The 19,070-nt window shown below is 54.8% G+C and overlaps 2 protein-coding genes across 8 annotated transcripts; one reads left to right on the forward strand and one right to left on the reverse strand.

Annotated features, from left to right (window-relative positions):
• Positions 1 to 28: 28 nt before the first annotated feature.
• On the reverse strand, positions 29 to 9,402 carry SLC12A9 (solute carrier family 12 member 9). 7 transcript variants are annotated; one of them, XM_058569089.1, is made up of 15 exons: positions 9,121 to 9,253; positions 8,494 to 8,697; positions 8,161 to 8,383; positions 7,824 to 7,958; positions 7,179 to 7,343; positions 6,487 to 6,795; positions 5,722 to 5,829; positions 5,481 to 5,592; positions 4,755 to 4,912; positions 4,567 to 4,649; positions 4,269 to 4,393; positions 3,933 to 4,125; positions 3,587 to 3,761; positions 3,236 to 3,382; positions 29 to 1,293 (listed from the first exon to the last, which is right to left on the reverse strand). In XM_058569089.1, the coding sequence occupies exons 3-15, from the start codon at positions 8,339 to 8,341 to the stop codon at positions 404 to 406; spliced, it is 2,781 nt and encodes a 926-aa protein (XP_058425072.1). In that variant the 5' UTR covers positions 8,342 to 8,383; positions 8,494 to 8,697; positions 9,121 to 9,253; the 3' UTR covers positions 29 to 403. The 7 variants fall into 7 exon arrangements, with proteins under 7 accessions (XP_058425072.1, XP_058425070.1, XP_058425073.1 ...); XM_058569087.1 differs by lacking the exon at positions 8,494 to 8,697; XM_058569090.1 differs by lacking the exon at positions 8,494 to 8,697 and having other exon boundaries at positions 7,212 to 7,343; positions 9,121 to 9,252.
• Positions 8,546 to 10,143, forward strand: LOC131422897 (uncharacterized). The gene is made up of 3 exons (XM_058570531.1): positions 8,546 to 8,575; positions 9,076 to 9,544; positions 9,916 to 10,143. Exons 1-3 carry the CDS (start codon positions 8,546 to 8,548, stop codon positions 10,080 to 10,082), a joined length of 666 nt encoding a protein of 221 aa, XP_058426514.1. The 3' UTR covers positions 10,083 to 10,143.
• The last annotated feature ends 8,927 nt before the right edge of the window (positions 10,144 to 19,070 follow it).

Here is a 19,070-nt window from a genome sequence, read left to right on the forward strand (position 1 = left end):
CACCCCCCAGCAGTGCTCCGCCAGCCCGTAGTGTTTTGGTCTTTTATTCACGTTCAGCAGTTAGAAAAATAAAACAGAACACAAATATCACAACCTCAGGGGTCAGTGAGTCTGTTGGGTGAGGGGGAGACTGAGGTAGCCTGAAGTCACGAGCGGAGACCCAGCCCCGGACAAGGCACCGGTGAAGGGAGGGAGGCTGACGTGGCCAGACAGCTGCCCTGCACGCGTGCACCAGGGCCCCTCTCCCAGAGACAGCAGATGCCGCAGATCAGGATCACCTAATACCTCCACCTGGCTCCGTGTACCACGTGTGGGGCAGGCGGGGAGGCGGCCCTTCTCCTCCTCATCTGCTACTCAAGGTGGGCCTCCCGGCCTGGGCACCCTCTGCTTTAGGGATGGGGCATCAGAGATCAGTACAAGTGACGGGGGTGACGCCATGAATGAGCAGCGTGGGGCCCAGATCACGGCTCAGAATCTCCAGGAGCGCCAGGTATCGGGGGTATCGGGCAGAATCAGCAGGCGGCCGAGGCAGGTACAGGAAGGTGAGGGCAGTGGCAGGCCCCTCCACACCATTCCCACCCTCAGGCCCACCTGGCCCTCCTCCTCTGCCATGCGCCTGCTGGGCCCGAACCAGGGCGTTGGCGCTGCATGCCAGGGCCTCTGCCTCCGCGTCTCCCCGCCCACTGTTCACGAAGTCCCCTTCCTCCTCCTCCTCAGGCTGCCCGGACCCAGCCCCCTCGCCCCACACTACCTCCTGCACCTCAGCCCGGATCCTCAGCTGGCTCAGCAGTGCCCTGAGCCGCCCCTCGGCCGCCCCAGGGGCCTCCCGAGGCCCCAGGCACAAGAAGATCCGGAGCCGGGCACTGTGCCAAGCAGGCACCATGCCCAAGATGGTTGCCATCTGCAGCAGGAAAAGGCCGCAGACGTCTACATAGCCAGGCCCACCCCGGGGCCGCAGCAGGTTGAGGGGCCACACGTCCACGTGATGCGGCTGAGAGGTGCCCCCAGACCCCCGGCTCAGCCGCTCAGGGGGCAGGGCGCCACAGGCCCGGGCCAGGACCACATTCTTGTTCATCTTGAGGGCATCTGCCACCGTGGCCACATAGTCCTGGGGAGTGAGAGCCCGAGGGCTCCCAGGAGCCCGGGGAGGAGGGAACAGGGTGCTCAAGGCTGGGGTCCCGCCCTCCTGGGTGCCACCTGCAGGCTCAGAGAAAGCCGGGTCTGTCAGGAAGTGGTCCTGCGGTGCAGCATCATCATAGAAACCCAGGACCAGTGTGTTGGGCTTCATGCCACCTGGGGGCAGATAGGGGGAGGAGGGAAGGAACCAACAGGAGTCACACTCACAGGCAGAGACTGCCCCACGCTCATCCCTGCCCACTCCTACACGCTGACAAGGAAATGTGTCAGCCGTCAGGTATGAGATTCGCACCGGGCCTGGTCTCTTAAGGCAACATTATGCACATTTGCATGATGACTTTTCATTTTCCCAAACACTTGCACATGCATTTATTCGATTTACCTCCATGACTAATCTCCCCCACTTAAATAAGCAGAGGCCACCTTGGGATTCTTTTAACTAATGAGCACTTCCGGTCCATGGCAGTCAGATGCATTTGCTCCAAGCTTCTCCCAGCACACCTTTTTCATGATGGGAGATGAGTTTGACTCCCGGGGGCAGACCAGACCCCCTGATTAGTCAAGCTCATGGCCTCAATCCCCAGGGAGACAGCACCCGGATTCTGCTGGGGAAGGATGAGAACTCGGGCTGGGGCTGCACAATGCTTCCATGACTGCAAAGCCCTAATGATGGTGGGTCCAAAGCACCGTCCCCAGAGAAGAGACAGTTAACATCTGCCCACTAACCGGGGGCCACATGCTGTTGAAAGAAAGCACTTCGTGTTTTAACTCATCTGATCCTTGAAGCAACGCCACGAGGTAGGGACTATTTACTTCAACCCCTTCTACAGATAAGGCACAGAGCGGTGAAGTCACTTGCCCAAGGGCTCAGGGCTGGTAAATATGGGGTCGGCAGGTGAGCACAATGTGCCCAGCACCAGAACACACTCTCTGAGCCTCTAAGCTGGTGTGTGTACCAACCACAATGCCCCAGTCCCTGCCAGCAGCCGCTGGTTTTTAATTTTTGGATAACCTATATGGAATCAGATAATTCCCTCTTTAAAGGGCTGCATGTACAAGAAGGTGCTGAGACCTCTTCTGAGACTCCTTCTCGTGAAACAAATGGGTTGCTTAAAATCTACCAGGAAATCAAATTTTACTTGCCAGGCAAATTTACTATTTAGAGAAAACCTTTTCTGTTTTATTTGAATCGTTTCCCACAGGATACATTTCATGAAAGTAGTGGTTTGTTTGCACAGGTTTCCCCAAAAAAGGTGGGGCTGAGGAGAGACCAGGCCTTCAGGTGCTCCAGGGTCTGTCTAATAATGCTGGAAAACAACCCAAAACACCTCAGCAGGTGTGAACTCCAGCTGATCTTGCAAAGTAAGCTAGTTATACCCCCTCCTGAGCATTTTCCACGGTTCTGATTTACACCGAACAGGGCAATGTCCAACACTTGAACTTTAGCCAGATTCTAAATGGAGAAGGCAGCATGCACTCAGAGAGGGATTAAGAGAGAAGGAGGCAGCTAAGCACAGATCTGGAGGAAGCCTGGGTGCAAGGTGGGAGGCCTCAGTACTAAGACGCAGTCACAAAGCTGGGAATCCTCCACTCCATCCAAACGCATCAGCCCCATGCATCCCCCACATCCTCTGTGGTCTCTGGGGGCCATGTTACATCACTCTCTACTTCTCCACCCCTTCTAAGGCCCAGCTGAGACACCATCTTGTCACAAAACCTTTGCTGGCCACGTCAGCACATGGTGAGCTTCCTTTCTCTGAACTCGGGTGGTTAGAAACCTTCTGTCCTAGATTTGATGGGGCAGCCCCCAGGCTCAAATAATTCTCCCATTGTCCCCAGAAATACAACATGCTCTTCAGAGCCTGTGCCCCAATTTTTGGATCAGAAAAAAATAACAGTTGCCCCATCTTGAGTCCTTAAGCATCTCCTCTGAGGTTTTATCACACACTGTCTGTTAGCTTTGAGGCTGTGTCTTATCTGCACTCGACAGTGAGTACCTTTTGGAGTCTGCAATCTGTGGTTTATTCTCTGGGGGAGGGGAACAGATTGAAAGGGGCCACACAGAGGCCCTAGGGGGCCGGGGGAAGGAGCAGCTCACCAAGGCCCGAGATCCGCAGCAGATGCTGAGCTCCCTGGCGCACGGAGGGCGAGAGGGTGAGGTCCACGAAGGCCTTCACTTGGGCCCGGTCCACCAGGCTCAGCCATGCCCCGTACTGCGGCTGCACAGGGTCCGAGGGCAGGCAGTCTGCGGGGAAGGCAGGCAGCAAATGTGGGCCAAACTCATGTACTTTCTCCTAGAGTTCAAATCCCAAATGGGCAGAAGAAAAAGGTCTAGGCAGGGCTGAGGCTGGCTGGAAGGATCGTTCGGGAAGAACCACGAGCCTCTGGGACACAGAACCCAAAGAGCGTCTGAGACTGAGAGGGAGAAGAGGAGTGGGGGGCAACTCACCGAGGTCTCCCAGGGTGACGTGGCCCAGCACGTAGAGGCCCCCCTTCTTGAGCTGGTTGGCCAACCGCAGCAGAGGCAGGGCACCCCGGGGGTTCCCCACCAGGAGCAGCAGCTGGGGCCGCCAGAACTTCACGTGATCCTTCCGGACATCCAGCCGGAGCAGGTACTTACGCACCTGGGGACAGGAGTGGGGTGGTGGGGAGGAAGGGCTCAAGCAGGCGGCCCCCACTCAACACTTCTCAGACAGGAACCCCAGCTCCAGCCAAGGGAATGGGAGGCCTCCTTCAGGGGTGGGCATTCCCAGACTGCCTCCTCCCCTCCCCACCCTCCTCCAAGCCCCCTTGACCTGGTGGAAAAGCAACGCCTGGCTGACGTAGCCCCAGCTGCTGGGGCCTCCTCGAGCCGTGAGCAGGGCGGAAAGCAGGCCCATGAGAAGCAGGGAGCCGCCAGCAGCCCCGGGGCTGATAAGAAACATCATGAGCAGACAGGAGGCCACCCCCAGCAAGCAGGTGTGCCAGGAGAACAGGCTGAAGGTGGGGCTGGGAGTGGACGGAGAGAAGGAAGGAAACTCAGGGCCTGAACACCATGCCACTCCACTCCAACCCCAGCCTCGCCCTCTCGTCCGTGTCCTTCCCATTCCTTTCTCTTTTTCTCTGGGGACACAGGCATCTTATTCTCTCACCGGAAGTTGGGGGCCGAGGCCCACTCCAGGCTCAGGCAGGACAGGTCCACCGCAGCATAGGCCACCAAGTAGAAGACAGTGACCACAGCAGCCAGTGTATTCAGCTTCCCAGCCAAAAGCACCAGCTAGACAAGGACCAAGAGGCTGGGTGCTGATGCAGCAGCACCTCCCCAATGCCAGTGCATCCTGCCTTTTCATTCACATCTCACAGCCCGCGCCTAAGCCCCTCCTGGTCCTGTGAGCGTAACCAGGAGGGGCTTAGGGTGAGGGGAAGGGCAGCCTGAAGAGGAAGGCTTACCTGCACTAGGGCCCAAGAATAGAGCACGGCCCCCCAAGGGTTTCCCCCTTGGGACACAACCTTGGCTGGTGCCAAGATTACTCCTGTGCAAACAGAAATGCAGCAGACACGTCAGCCTGGGCCAAGCGGAGACAGAGACAGACACGGGAGGGGCAGTCAGAGCTGGGCAGGGGCAGGGGACAACAAACCAAAGAGGTCGTCCTGGGCCAGGGCGTGGAGGATGCGGGAGGCGCCGATGAGGGAGCTCATGGAGGCTGAGAGCGAGGTGGCATAGACACCGATGAGCACCAGCGGGGGCCACAGGCTGATGGCGCGAAAGAACCCGTAGTCTTCCTGCAGCAGGGTCCTAGCGAGAGGGAAAGGAGGAGGACACGGATAATAAATGTGCGCTCATCCTGGGGTCCTCGTGAACAAGTGCTCACGACACTGTGTGAGGTTAAGAGCTGGGTACTCTCAGCTGACCCCAGCCTCAATCTCAAGGACCATAGGAACAGATCAAGTGTGCTGGGGGAAAGACTTGGCATTCGTCGGTTACCATTGGGCTGCTTTGGATTTAATCACATGGTGGGCATTCCCAACAGTAGGTGCACAAGAAGCCAACTGTTTCTGGAAATACAAATTGACTAGAAAGCCGTTCCCCACCCCAACCCCAACTCAAGAGCATATAGCAGTACCAGGGACACCGCAAATGCTGGCTGTGGACTGGCTCTCACCACTTCACCAGCCCTCCCCATCGGTGGTGGCAGCTTCCTCTCTCCCCCAATGCGAGAAACAGTCCCCAATTTCCCTGCACTCCGACAACTTGGGTGCCTGCTCTCTAGCCTGTGTTTCCTTTGGTGATCCAGGTGCGCCAGCCTTGTCCCGACACCCCACTCCACCCCCTCGAGGGCCAGGCTCACCCCCTCCCCAGGCACCTGTCACAGGTGAAGCTGGAGAGGAAGAAAAGCAGGATGTAGATGAAGAAGGTGTAGGCTACAGCGACGATGGTACCCAGAGGAATCGCCCGGCTGGGGTCCTTCAGCTCCCCTGGAACGGAGGAGCAGAGGGAAGAGGTCAGCCCTCCACCATCCCTACATGCCTGAGCCCTCAGCACTCCCGTAGGGGCACAGGGTGGCAGCCCCACACCCCCAGGAGGCAGCAGACAGGTGGTCTCACCTGACATGTTGGCCCCGGCCATGATGCCCGTGCAGCCATTAAAAAGGACGGCAAAGACGCTGGCAAAGGTCATCATGGCCCCCGTGGTATAGTCCTTGGCATAGCCAGCTGAGGAGGGAGCGTTCCCAGGGAGGAGAGGATGTCAGCATCCCTCCTAGGGATTCAGGCATCGTGGCCCTGCCACCTTCTCCTCACATTCCACAATGTGGAATTCCACCACCCTCACCAAGACCCCAGCCCTGAGCCATCTCTGGCCCTGGCTCAGCTGGCCTCCTCACCTCCTGCTCCCCCCATACTCCTCTGTTCCTCTCTCCAGGCCTTCAGTCATGCTCCTTCCCATGACTCCTTCCCTCCTGCTCCATGTGAACTCCTCAACCCACCTGGGCCACATCCAGCTCCACCTGCTCCCCCTCTCCCCAGCCCATGCTCAGGTCTCCCTCCGCTCCGCTCCTCTCCTGACTCTTGTCAGTTTGACTCACACTCAGTCTTATTGCGCTGTTTGTTTCCTGAATGTACATCTTATCTCTCCAACTAAACCAGTTCCTCTAAGGCAGGGATTGTCTTGTGGTCACTCTCGCGCCCCACTGGGCCACACACACAGTGGCCAACACACGCCCGACAGATTCCCCTGCACTGCTCCAAGTCCAGACCTGCTGCCCCTGATTCTCTCTGACATCTGTTCTCATCCAGGGATTCCAACAGCCTGGCCCCCACGTGTGCCCGCCCCTTGCCCAGAAAGCCCCAGCACCCCTGCGCCCAGCTCACCACCCAAGTTGGCCTTCAGAGTGCTGCTGTTGAAGCCTGTGAAGTGGCCAAACTGGGGCGGCAGAGAGGAGCCATTGGGGCCAGGCCGAGGGCTCAAGGGGATGTTCCTGGGCCCCACAGCCACAAAGCTGACCAGCACCGAGGCCAGGGAACCCGAGACCAGCAGGAATGTAAGGAAGGAGGCGCGGGCGTAAAGCCCAGCCCCTAGGGTGCAGACCCCACCCACGAGGCCCAGTAGCACGGAGCCATAGAGCAGGCTCCAGCCGTAGCCCTGGGGCAGCACCCGGAGCCCGCTGGACCCTGTGGCATCTGCAGAGAGGAAAGAACAGAGTTAGAAGGCCAGACCCCCAGGAGGGACCCCAACATGACTCAAAGCAGGAAAAGACCCCCTCTTTGGCCCACCTGTCCTCAGAAAGGCCACCTTTCCCAACCCCCCACTCAATTGTACCCCAGCATCCTAGCCCTCCCTGGTGGGTACCACCAATCTTGCTCTGTTGATTTTAGGGGTATTAGCCTGGCCTCTCCTAGGAGATGGTGAGCTCCCTGTGGGCCAGGACAATCTCTCGGACGTCTACACAAGGCTGGCACACAGTAGGAGCTTGAGAACGCCAAGCTAATGGGCCATTTTGCCCTTCTCCTGGAAAGGGCTTCTCTCCCTCATGATCCCAGAATCCCAGACCCTGAAAACCCACAGAGCATCCTGGACCGGGGTGGGGAGCACAGACCAGCCCCAAAGATATCGAGCACAGCCTCCACCAGCCCCAGCAGGGAGACGGCACAACCACAGACGTTTGCCAGGTAGAACATGAGGCCGATGCTGCCCCCGACCTCAGGCCCCAGGGTCCGGCTGATCATGACTGAAAGTGGAAGCAGAGGTGAGTGTTAAGGGAAAAGAAACTGAAATGGAGCACGAGGAAGGGCCCTGGCACAAAGCTCTCTGCAGTTGGCCCTGCATGCCTCGTCTCCTTGCACACACTGGCACTGTTCCCTGCGGCCAGGTGTCAATGTGTCCCAGCACAACCACTCTTAAGCCACGTGGCTTTGCCCAAGTCACTAATACACTTGAGCTCCAGTTTCCTCATCTGTAAAATGAATACTATCTAATTGACAAGACAGTAGAACGAAAATGGCAGCTGGGAAGACACCTGGTGGACCAGAAAGCGGCGCCAACATGAAAGGCCACGTTGGTCACCTTCCCCATACCAGCCTGCCCACTGGACAGTCATTAGAACTTGCCTCCCTCTTGCCCTGCCCCCCTGGAGATGGAGGAGGGGCCCCTACCTCCTCCCCACAAGACAGAAGAGCCCAGACCCCAGGCCATCGCTGTTGGAGGATACAGTAGGCTCCACCTCCCCGCACAGCTCCATTGGTGGCGATGGCACAGACAGAGAGGACGGTGAGGGCCAGGATGAAGTAGGCAACCAGAAGCATGGCCAAAGCCTGCAGCAGCCCAGCATGGCCTACCACGAACCCTGGGACAAGAGTGGCAAAGCAGGTCAGAGGGTGGCTCATGCACCCCAACAGCCAACCCCCACCCCACTGGTTGTCAGTTACCCCCAGGCCAGAGCTAAACACAAGGCTACAAGGAGCCCTCTCCCCAAGCCCTTCATCCACCCACTTCTGCCAGGGCCTTTCCCCGCTGCACCCCCAAGTAAGCCCCACCACCCCACTCACCAATCCTCAGGAAGACAACTATACTGAACATGGACAGGACCGTGGGCACCACCACACCCAGGAAGGTGGAGAGCTTCCGGGCAGATGCCCCTCCAGGACCCCCAGCCCCATTGGCAGGGAAGGCAACCCCTTCCTCCCCCAGGAGCCGGTAAGCCAGCAGAGGAGAGTTCTCGCTGGCCATGGCTGAGAGCAGGCAGAGGAAGCCACCAATGGGTTATGAGGCCTGCAAAAGGGAGGATGCTGAACGGAAAGCAGCTCCATGGAGCCCCCCAAAACACCTCTAACCAAACACCCAGAAGCCTCCCCAACAGGGAAACACACACACACACTCACCAGCAACTCAGAGTTAGTGGGGGGAAGACTGGTCCTGCCCGCTGCCCAGAGAATGGCAGGCTCAAAACCCCTCCGCATTTGGGTACCAAGGCCCCTCCCAGCTCCCCTTCTCCCACATCCCTGAGACTAAGGATGGTTAGTGGTTCTGGAAGGTGCAAAGATCCTCTCCCTTCTTAACTGGCAGTACAAGAGGAAGCAAATCTCCTAAAAGGGAAGTGAGTTATGGGCAGGAAGCCTTCCTCACCCCCTCCTCCAGAGTCCTAAGCTGCCCCCCTAAGTTCCTCTTGCAATCACCTCACCCAAGGCAACAAGAAACTTCTGCATCTTCCAAAGCCCCACCTCCGCCAACCCTCTCCCTCAACCCATCTCAAACCTGCTCCTCCTCTCTCCTCAGCCTCACCAGATTCCTCCCACCCACACGAGGCGCCCCTCAAATTCTACCCACCCCAACACGCCCCTCGACTACCAAAACAAAAACACAGGCCAGCCACACAAGCTGGGTCCTCCTCCCCCCACCCGATTCCTGCCCACTTTCTCCTGGGGCGGGTGGGTGGCGGCCGAGATCTGCTTCTCCCCGGCCAGGCGCACCCCCATACCCCGGTCCCGGCGGGGCGCTCCTTCACTCACCGGAGGACGCAGCCGCTCGGGGGGATCCCCGAGAGCTGGAGGGGTCCGCTAAAGCGGAGAGGGCACGGTCGCCGGAAAGATAGCTGCGGCTACCGGGATGCCAGGCCAGGAGCCTGCCTCCCCAGCGCACGCGCCATTGGTCGCCGGGCAGGCCCCGCCCCGTGGGCGCGCCCGGTGAAGCCCCGCCCCCTCGGGGGCTCCAGTGCCAGCGCAGCTCCCGCTCCACGTGCGCCCGGGACCCTGCCCCGGGGTCGCCCCTCGGGCGTACGTCTCCTCCGGGTGTGGGCCACGGCTCCTACAGCCCCCATCACCCTGGTGCAAACAAGCGCCCGCTGCGCCGGCAGGACCCCACTCCGAGCTCGGAGGCGCCGGGAGGAACCATCGCTGAAAGGCGCGTGTGGTGGCCGCGGAAGGCGACCTGCAGGTGGGCGGGGCCGCGACACCTGGCCCAGGTGCGTCGCCAGGAACGCGGGGCCACGTGGGTCGGCGCCCTCTAGGGTCCTACTCCTCTGGTCTCTCGAATCCCTGGAATGTCCGCCGGGTCCCGGCTTCAGCTCTCACCCCCGCGAGGGCCCCCCTCTCGCACCGGGTCCAGACGACCGGCTGCGCTCTTCGCTTCCGCCAGCGGAGGGAGCCACTGGCCGCCGATCCCGCGAGCCCTGGCGGCGCAGGCCACCATCGGTCTGCATCGTCCGCCGTCCGCTTTCTTGCCTCCCGCGCCGTGTTCTCCCCTCTAGCAGAGATTACAGGGCTTGTGAACCTCCGGGAGTTGGGACACCTCCTCACTCTTGACAGGTACTCTCAACATCAGCACCATCAGCACCTCATCTGCAAAATGGACATTAGCTGGAAGCTCCCGCATAAGGCTGCTGTGCGAGTTCAATGAACTAACAGGCGATGAGAACAACGCCGAAACGTTCATTGTTATTGTCTGCATGCAATACTACATTAAATATGCATAACCACTCTGTGAGGTAGGTACTGCTATGATTTCCATTTTTCATTAGGAATTTATTAATTGACGCTTGCTTCAATTAATAAATTCCTAATTTTTATACCGTCCTTTATGGCGACACTGTCATCTGAACCTCAGGCAATGAACACTGCTTTTCCTGCCACAGGTCTTTGGCTGTAGATTATCTGCAACATTTCCCTAGGAGAGGAAGGGCTCAAACCAGCCCAGATGTGGGACAGGTCTCATGAGCAGTTTAACTGTGGCATTTTCAGAGGTCATCTCTGCTGCCCGCAACACAGAGTTTGGCTCCTGGATCTCTCCAGCACCTCTCTTGGCACAATTTCTGGTGATTTCAATATTGTCATGGATGAGACTTCCAATACCCCGCCTGAAAATTGCTTTTGCCTCTATCTCAGGCTCCACAATACCCAGTGGTTATGCCTAGACTTTGTCGCTACCAACAACTGCAGCCCCTCCCTCTTTCCGTTCACCTCTTCTAGTACTCCTGTTAAGGGAAAAATTAATCTGACACTTGTTGAAATGGTACAGAAGACTTTATTCAGGACTATGGCAATAGGTGTCAAGACTATCATAGTAGGAGAGAAATCAGGCTCAACCCCAAATACAGCCAAGACAGCTGGGGATTTATAGCCAACAAGCAGAGGAGGGAGTCAGTGGATGGAAAATCACTAAGAGGTAACACCAAGCATAGGGGGATTCTAGCTAAACAGACTTAACAGGATTCTTGCTGAAGGCAGGCAGGTGATCAGATATCAAGGGGTGGGGGGGGTGTGGATATTCTCTCTAAACTGGGCTAGGAAGGCCCAGAAAGGATGGAGGCCAAGGGCAAGGCCTAGTCCAGAAGAGGGCTCTGAAGGGCCTCACTGAAGTTTGGTCAAGGAGAGGGTCTTTGTCATGCCCTGACCCCAGTGATCCTCCACCTCACTGGACCCCCAATCCATTGGTCCTGCCCTCTTTCCACTGTCCCCCATCACTTCCCTTCTTACCCAGCTTGAGGTTCACGGTTGGAGAAAAGCACTCCCTTGCTCCTCTGGCACTTTATCACACCTCCCGGCCAAACCACAGCCCTGGTAAACGCAACTCTCTGTCTACCCTGAGCCTGCCCAAGCAGCTGAATGTGGCTGGAGAAAACACCCAACCACGGTGGCCAGTCTCATTTCAAATTCATGACCGTGTACCTCAGGTGGGCCTTGATGCTGCCCAGCATTCAGACGAGATTTCTCTAGTCCATTCACTCTCCCACACTCCTAGATGACTGTGAAATCTTCACCCCTCTTCAACCCTCCAGTGCTTCCCCAACCGTTCTCACTCTCAGCTCACTATCTTGCTTCCCAATTCATTGAGAAGACAGAAGCCATCAGAGACACTCTAAAAGCTCCTATCCACCCACCACACTTTGCTCTGCCCTCCCTCCTGTTACTAGGGACAAACTGATCATGCTCCAGCTAAGGTCAACCTGCCACCAGGATCCATCTCATGATCTTGTTTTCTCTCTCCAATGGATCATTCCTATTAGTATACAAATACACTTTTATTTCTCATCTTAAAAAGAAAAAAATTTTTATTGAATCCTTTACTCCCCTCCCCAGCTATTGCTCCATTTCTTTGTGGTTTCTTCTTTACAGCAAAATTTCTTATATGATTGTCTGTACTAGCTGTTTTCCAATCCTCTCCTCTCGTTTCTTCTTAAACCTACTACATGTAGGCGTTTGCCCCTCAGCAGAAGGGAAACTGCTCATCAAGTCACCAGTGACTTCCACTTAGTCAATCCAAGGGTCATTCATTGTTCAGTCCTCATTTTACTAAACCACTAGCATCATTTGACACACTTGATCACTATCTTCTCCTCCAACACTTTCTTCACATGGCTTCTAAGACTCCACACTTGCAGATTTCCTCCTGCTCAGTCTCCTTTGCTGGTTCTTCCTCATCTCTCAACTCTGGAGCCCCCCTAGGTGTTGGAGGAACAGCCAAGAGGCCACTGTGGACTGGGGGCTCCATTGAGGACTGGAAGCTCAGTCCTCAGACTTCTTTTCACCATTTACACCCACTCCCTTGGTGATCTCATCCAATCTCATAGTTTTAAATACCATCTCCATAATAGTGCCCCCCAAGGTGTATGTATCTCCAGCCCAGATCTCTACTCTGAACTCCAGACTGTATGTCAAACAACCTACTAACATCTCTGCTTGGATGTCAAATGGGCAACTGGAACTTGGTATGCCCAAAATCAAACACCTAAACTTACCCTTACAACCTACTCCTCTGGTGGTCTTCCCACCTTGCCAGTTGCTTAGGTCAAAAACCTTGGGGTTATGCTTGAACACTTTCTCACAACCCACATCCAACCCATCAGCAATTCCTTTGGCCTCTGCTTTTATAATTTTTATTTATTTATTTTTTCCCCCAAAGCCCCAGTAGATAGTTGTATGTCACAGCTGCACATCCTTCCAGCTGCTGCATGTGGGACACGGCCTCAGCATGGCCGGAGAAGCGGCGCGTCGGTGCGCGCCCGGGATCCGAACCCGGGCCGCCAGCAGCGGAGCACGAGCACTTAACCGCTAAGCCACAGGGCCGGCCCCTGGCCTCTGCTTTTAAAATATAACCAATATCCAACCACATCTTATCACCTTAGTCCAAGCCACCATCATTTCTTACCTGCATTACTGCAGTAGCCCCCTAACTGGTTGGCCTGCTTCTGCCCTTGCCCTGACAGTCTATTCTCAACAGAGCAGTTAGAGTGATGCCATTAAAGCAAGCATCAGTTCATAATGCTTCTCTTTTCAAAACTTTCCAGTGGTTTCCCATTTTCCTCAGAGTAAAAGCCAAAGGCCCTTATAGGTAGGGTCACCATACTTTCCACCGGACTCACAGACTACAGTCCAACTACAACAGCTTATGCCTGTTGCCTTGACGTAAGTATTAACAGTGTTTCCTTTGTTCAGAGTGACCCAGAGTAGTCCATAGATTATATGGCCATCCTACCCGTGTAGCCCTACCCCATCTGCATCCCGCTCCCACCTCTCCAGGTCTCCTGCTTCTGCCCCACAATGGCCTCTGGGCTGTTCCCAAGAATGCGCTGTGGCGCACAGGGTATGAGCCTGCTTTGTCTTCTGGACTCAAATATTATTTTCTTAGTGAAATCGTCTCCGCCAATCCCACTTAAAATTCAGCCACAGCTTCCCATCCCACTTTCCTACTTTTTTTCCCACAACACTTAACACCATCTAACTGATATATATCGTTTACTCGCTTATTTTGCTCATTGACTGCCTCCTCCCAACAGAAAGTTAAGCTCCACGAAACAGGAACTTTTGTTTTCTCCGCTGCTGTAGCTCCGGTGCGGCTACAGCACTGGCACTCGGGTGGCCCCCAATAAGGATTCACTGACTGTAGGAGTCTCCGTGGACCTGAGCCTCGCCCCTCACGTGACACCAGCGGCCCCGCCCCGCTTGCAGGGCAGGGAAGATGGCGGCGCCCAGGGTGGCCTCAGAGAGAGGGCAACCAACGAGAGGGCGCTGGCCTGCTAGAGTGTCCCCGCAGCTGCCTTGCCTGAGGTTGCGTCCTGGGAAGGCGCGAATTCTGGGGCTACGTCCTGGTCCTCCTCCCCACCATTTTTTAAGGGGGGAAAAAAAAAAAAAGCCAATCCTCAGAGACGGCTTGGTGTGACCTGCTTCCAGCCTCCCCACTGCTGGGGATCCCCGGGGTCCGAGACGTGTAGGACCAGGTTGTGGGATTCGATATCTGAGTTTTTCTCCCTTGGTGTTGGCTCCTGGGTCGACGTATTAGGTGACCTCGGGGTGTCCGTCCAGCCATCAGTTCTAGGGATCCCCGAACACACACCTGGGCCGCTCCCCAGGGACGAGGACGCCCAATCCGCCCAGCCCCCCGGGTGCCCTACTCCGAGTTCAGGCCCTAAATGCGATGCTAATTCCCCGGCGATCTACCCTCCCCACCAGGACCGTGATCTTCCCAGGATTGTCTGGTGAATCTGGACCCCCTCCCCCAGGCCCCAGGGGCAGATGAGCCCTTGGCCACCGCCCCTACAATTTCCTGCAGACCCAGCAAACAAAAGGCTCGGGAAGAGAGGCGAGGCTGAGCTGGGCGCCCTTCCTGCAGGAACAGCTGATGGAGCAAAATGGCCCAGGAGGGAGCAGAGGGGAGGGATGAAATTCCAGGGTTCCTGGAGGACCGCAGTGGAGGCCAGACTCCTGGATCCCTGGGAGGGAGGGAATCCAGCGAAGTGGATGTGGAGGGCCCAGGCAGGACACTTGAGTTTGCTGGGCTTTACCAGATCCCAACTGCCCTGGTGGGGGTGATGTCAACCTTAGGGAATGGAGGTGGGGGGGACACTGGGGTTCAGGTGAGCTCTCAGGTCCCCAGGCTGGAATGGTGGGGGCTGGGAGAGGCCTGAAGCCCTGCGTCATCTCCTTCGGGGCCCAGCCTACCGGCCCCCTGGCCCGACCTACTACCCTCTGTGCTGGCCCCACCCAGGCCTGGCTTCCTGCTCCTCCCCAGGCACAGAGCTTTCCTTGCCAAGCTCCACGAACCAGCCCCGGGGGGCTTCTTGTCCCTTCAGGACCCTGGTAGCCTAGCCCCCAGCCACGAATAGTCCTTCTTATATTCCCTCCTGGAGCCAATAGCCCTGCCCCCATTCCTGTCAAGGACACAATGGTAAGGGAAGGGCCACGTCCAGTGGGTGGGGGGATGCTGGCATGGAGGGGGGGCTTGGCCTCATATCCTGTCAGGCTGCCAAGGGAAGAGAGGAAACAAAAGACTTCCCTCTGCTGGGACAATGAGCCTCCGACTACCTCCCCTCCACACCTCTCCCTTTTAGCTCTGGTCCCCAGCCCCTTTGCCTCCCTTGTCTTTGCCTTCTTGCCCTCTGATAGCCTTGGCCTCTGCTGTGAGTTCTGCCCTTCCCCTTCCCGCCTTCCTATCTGCTGGCACTGATGCTCGCTCCCCGTCCCCTGCTCTCCCATCAGTGCTCAGGGTTGCTTCCTCTATCCCCAGCGCCAAGATTAGGGGCTGGGTGGGCAAAGCTCTGGTGAATTTAGGGGATAATCACACCCCTTTAATGGCTAGTGGAATGTAGGGGCTCGCAAGAGAAAGGCTCGAAGGCAGAGGGAGGGAAATGCCCTTTGCCTGGCCTGAGTGAGACAGGAAGGAGGGCAAGGACGTGCAGTGTCCTACAGGCCCTTGGAGGCGGCTGCTGCCTACTAGCTGAGTGCACTGGATGGGTCACTTAACCTTCTGAGCCTGTCTCACCTTTAAAGTGGATGTCATAATAATGCCCATCCTGCCTCTCTAACAAGGTTCTTATGATGACTTAAATACAATAATGTTTATTTTTAAAAAAGAAGAAAGACAAGGTGAGATAATAAAGCTTTCCTCAGTCTTCCTGATCTGCAGTCTCCTCCACATCCCCCATTCCCACTTCCTGCAGCTTCCATCACCATCGTATGCCAATAACTCCCAAACCAGCATCTCCAGCCAAAAGCTGTCTCCGAGCTCCAGACCCGAAGACCTAGTTGGCTTGTGGACCCACTGCCTGAATGGTACACAGGGATCTCAAACTCAACATGCCTGTCATCTTCCTCCTCCGTGGTCCCTGTTTCACGAGCTCCTACGTAGCTGCCCAAGTCTGAAACTTGAATCATGCTTGATTTCAGTCTCCCTCACTCCCACAGCCAAGCTCCAAGTCCTGCCTACTCTAGCTCCTTAACATCTCTTGAATCCTCCCCCACTCTCTTTCTCTGTCTCTGTCTCTCTCTCTCTCTCTCACAAACACACACACACACACACACACACACACACGCACACACACCCCTGTGTCAGTTCAAGCCCTCACTGTCATTGGAGAAGTGCATTTGGCTTCTCTGCCTTCAGTCTTGCTCCCTTTCAATCTATTCTCCAAAGTTGTACAAGTGGGATCTTTCTATACAAATCTGACAATGTTACTTCTTTGCCTAAAACCCTTCAGTGGCTCCCAAGGTATTCAGGACAAAAACACGCTCCTGGAAGTTCCTGTAATGACCAAGGCTGGCCCTTGCTCACCTCTCCAGCTCATGGTCCATTGTCAGGGTCCTTGCACTCTACACCCAGGCGTTGTGAACTCTGGCAGCTCGGGGACAATCTCACTGTGTCCATCCTTTTGTATTTGCTGCTCCTTCTGCCTTTATTTTTATTTTTATTTTTATTTTTTTCCCTTTTTTTTCCTTCTGCCTTTAAAGCAACCTTTCCTGCCAGTCTCCTCTAGGACTCATTCAGACAGCATCATTTCTCCAGAAAGCTTTCCTTGAACCTGCAGGCTGAATTAGGTGTGCTTCCTCCGTGATCCCATGGGACCCTCTGTATGCCACCACTTACATTCAACACTAGTCTCCTGAGTTCTGTTGAGGTTTCATGGCTATTTCTACCCCTGGGCTGTCAAGTCCTGGAAGGCAGAGGATGACTTTGTGTCCCCAATCCTGTGGCCCATAGTAAATGTTCAATAAATAATTGCTGAGTAAATTAAAGAATGATTAGTCAATAAAGGAATAAATAGTTAAATATTTACTAAGCATTTACTATGGGTCAGACCTGCACTGGACTTACAGTGGTAGCACATGTTGCACCTGCCTTTATGAAACTTAGGACTATGTACAAGTAAATACACAACCACTAATACATTAATAAAGGCTTTTACGCACATGTCTTTACAACATTGTATATGACGAATTCAGGAAGATTTGTGGTGGTCAGACAAGGAGTGGATTCAGGTTTTGTGGGTCCTGAAGTTTATACAATTTGGGGAACCCTCCTTAATAAAACAAAAACAAAATTATGAATATAAAATTAGGTATAAAAGTTAATGTTTATTTAGATTGAGAAATCACAACCAGTTGCAAATGTTAAGGTGATGAATACCATAAATATTACAAAATCTAGAGAAACAACATAATATTTGTATTAAATCAGCAGTGGCACAGCAGTTAAGTTGGTGCATTCCGCTTCGGCGGCCCGGGGTTCACTGGTTCAGATCCTGGGCATGGACCTACTCACCGTGCATCAAGCCATGCTGAGGCGGTGTCCCACATAGAAGAACTAGAAGGACCTACAAGTAGGATATACAACTATGTACTGGGAGATTTGGGGAGAAAAAAGAAAATAAAAAAGTCTCTGTATTAAATAACTGGCCAAAACACCTCTGTGGTACTTCCATGTCCCACCGTTTCCTTGGATGTGTACTCTTTGACCACCTCTTCATGTGATAATGATTTTGTAATATTATTTTCTGTTCTCTACATCTCAGGCTTTCCTTTAGTATGACCAATTGAATTTTTTTTTCTTTCATTACTGAGAACTTATAAAAATCTCTTTGAGCTTTACAACACATCATTGGTAATGTCAAAACCTCTAACAAATTCCTTTCGTATAACAGCTGTGAGATTTCGGCCATTTCAAATGTTCTCATGCTGTGACTCACCTTAAAAACCGTTTAAATTGATGGCACTCATTAACCAGGGGTGGTGGGAGGAGCCAGACAGGTGCGGGACCTGAAGCTTAAACTTCATGAGTTTCCAGGTAAACTTAACTCTAGACTGGACAGGGTTAGGTGGGCCAGATGAGAGGGGCTGGGATATGGGAAAAGGAGTGACGATTTCTACAATTTATGGTGAAAAGGGGTGACTTGTTTGTTTATCACATACAGGAAAAGTCCTAATTCCAAGACTGCTCAAAACAACTATAATGATGCGGATGGCAAAACAAAACCCCACCAGGGATTCCTGGGGTGCTCCACACAGCACTGCCACGGTAATAAGTGATAGTGTGTTGATCGTGGGCAGGGGACAGAGGTGACAGGCTAATATTTGGGGCAGGGGGACAGTGAAGTGCTCTGACAATGAGAAAAGGAGGGCCCAAGATTTGTTTGGGCCTGTGGAGCAAGCATGGAACCAGGTAGTGACAGGATGCTCACCCGTGAAATATAATTCAGTGGATACTGAATTAGCTTGCCTGGGAGGTGGTCCTGGGTGGTCAGAGGATGGAGGAAAAGACCTTACACCCACAGGATAGACCCAGGGTGATTCCTGAGCACTAGAGCGAAAATTTCAAATATCTCCATGGAAAGGGGGAATAATGGGATTTCCACCAGACTGTAGATCTTTGAGGTCAGGAGCCATGTTTTACAAATCTTGCAAACTAGAACAGTGATCACCCAGCACATAGCAGATGATCAACAAAGGTTTCATTTTATTCATTCTTTTTTTGGTATATACTAGGTACTAGGAACTGGGTTACACGCTGGAGGGTGGGGGCTGAGGACCCCATGATATAGGATCGGCTGGGTATTTTCTTACCTAAGGCACTCTCTTCCCTCTAGCTGAGGGGGGCCTGGTCCTCAGGGGTCAGAAATAAGAATTCGAGTCTGTGGTGAGCTGTCATACCTCTTCACTTCTCTGTCTCATCAGCCCCTCACTCCATCCTGCCCCATTTCTCTGTGCATCTGGGTCTCTTGCCTCCATTCAGGCCATGCACACACCCTGTAATAATGAACTGCATCCTCCACCAAATGAGACAATTCAAGCAATCAACGGCCTGGGTGAGGGGAATGGGGGGTTGCGGGGAGAGCCCAGGAGGAGACAGAGACATAACTTCAGAGGCTAGAGAATCTAAGAGCAGAGTGAGAGCAGGAGAAGGTGCGTGCGGGGAGATGGATAACCTGGAGAAGCTAAATAAGAGAAGGGATACTGGGCTTGGATTAGGGAGGGCGGACGGGATTCCCAGCGCAGGCCTGGTCTGCCTGGCTCCAGCCAAGCCGGCTGTTTCCTGCCCTCAGTGACCCCCCACCCCGGAGCAGGACCCAGGCAGGGCGACGAGGAAGGGCAGGGGTGTGGGGAGCACCACTTGTGGCAGGAAGATAAGTGCGCTGGGACAAGAGGTCACAGCAGGTCTGGCTGTGCTCTCTGGGGGGTTAGAGACGCTTGGCAGC

The sequence above is a fragment of the Diceros bicornis genome, chromosome 26, assembly GCF_020826845.1.
Source record: "Diceros bicornis minor isolate mBicDic1 chromosome 26, mDicBic1.mat.cur, whole genome shotgun sequence".
NCBI classification, from domain to species: Eukaryota; Metazoa; Chordata; class Mammalia; order Perissodactyla; family Rhinocerotidae; genus Diceros; species Diceros bicornis.

Coding starts and splice junctions, on each gene's coding strand:
- SLC12A9 (XM_058569087.1), bottom strand. CDS start 8,341: ATGGCCAGCGAGAACTCTCCTCTGCTGGCTTACCGGCTCCTGGGGGAG. Junction 4,650..4,754: donor GGCCCAGGACGACCTCTTTG/GTTTGTTGTCCC, acceptor CTGTTTGCACAG/GAGTAATCTTGGCACCAGCC. Junction 4,126..4,268: donor GCCTCGGCCCCCAACTTCCG/GTGAGAGAATAA, acceptor GTCCACTCCCAG/CCCCACCTTCAGCCTGTTCT.
- LOC131422897 (XM_058570531.1), top strand. CDS start 8,546: ATGGCAGGCTCAAAACCCCTCCGCATTTGG. Junction 8,576..9,075: donor CAAAACCCCTCCGCATTTGG/GTACCAAGGCCC, acceptor CTCCCCGGCCAG/GCGCACCCCCATACCCCGGT. Junction 9,545..9,915: donor CCGCGGAAGGCGACCTGCAG/GTGGGCGGGGCC, acceptor CACTCTTGACAG/GTACTCTCAACATCAGCACC.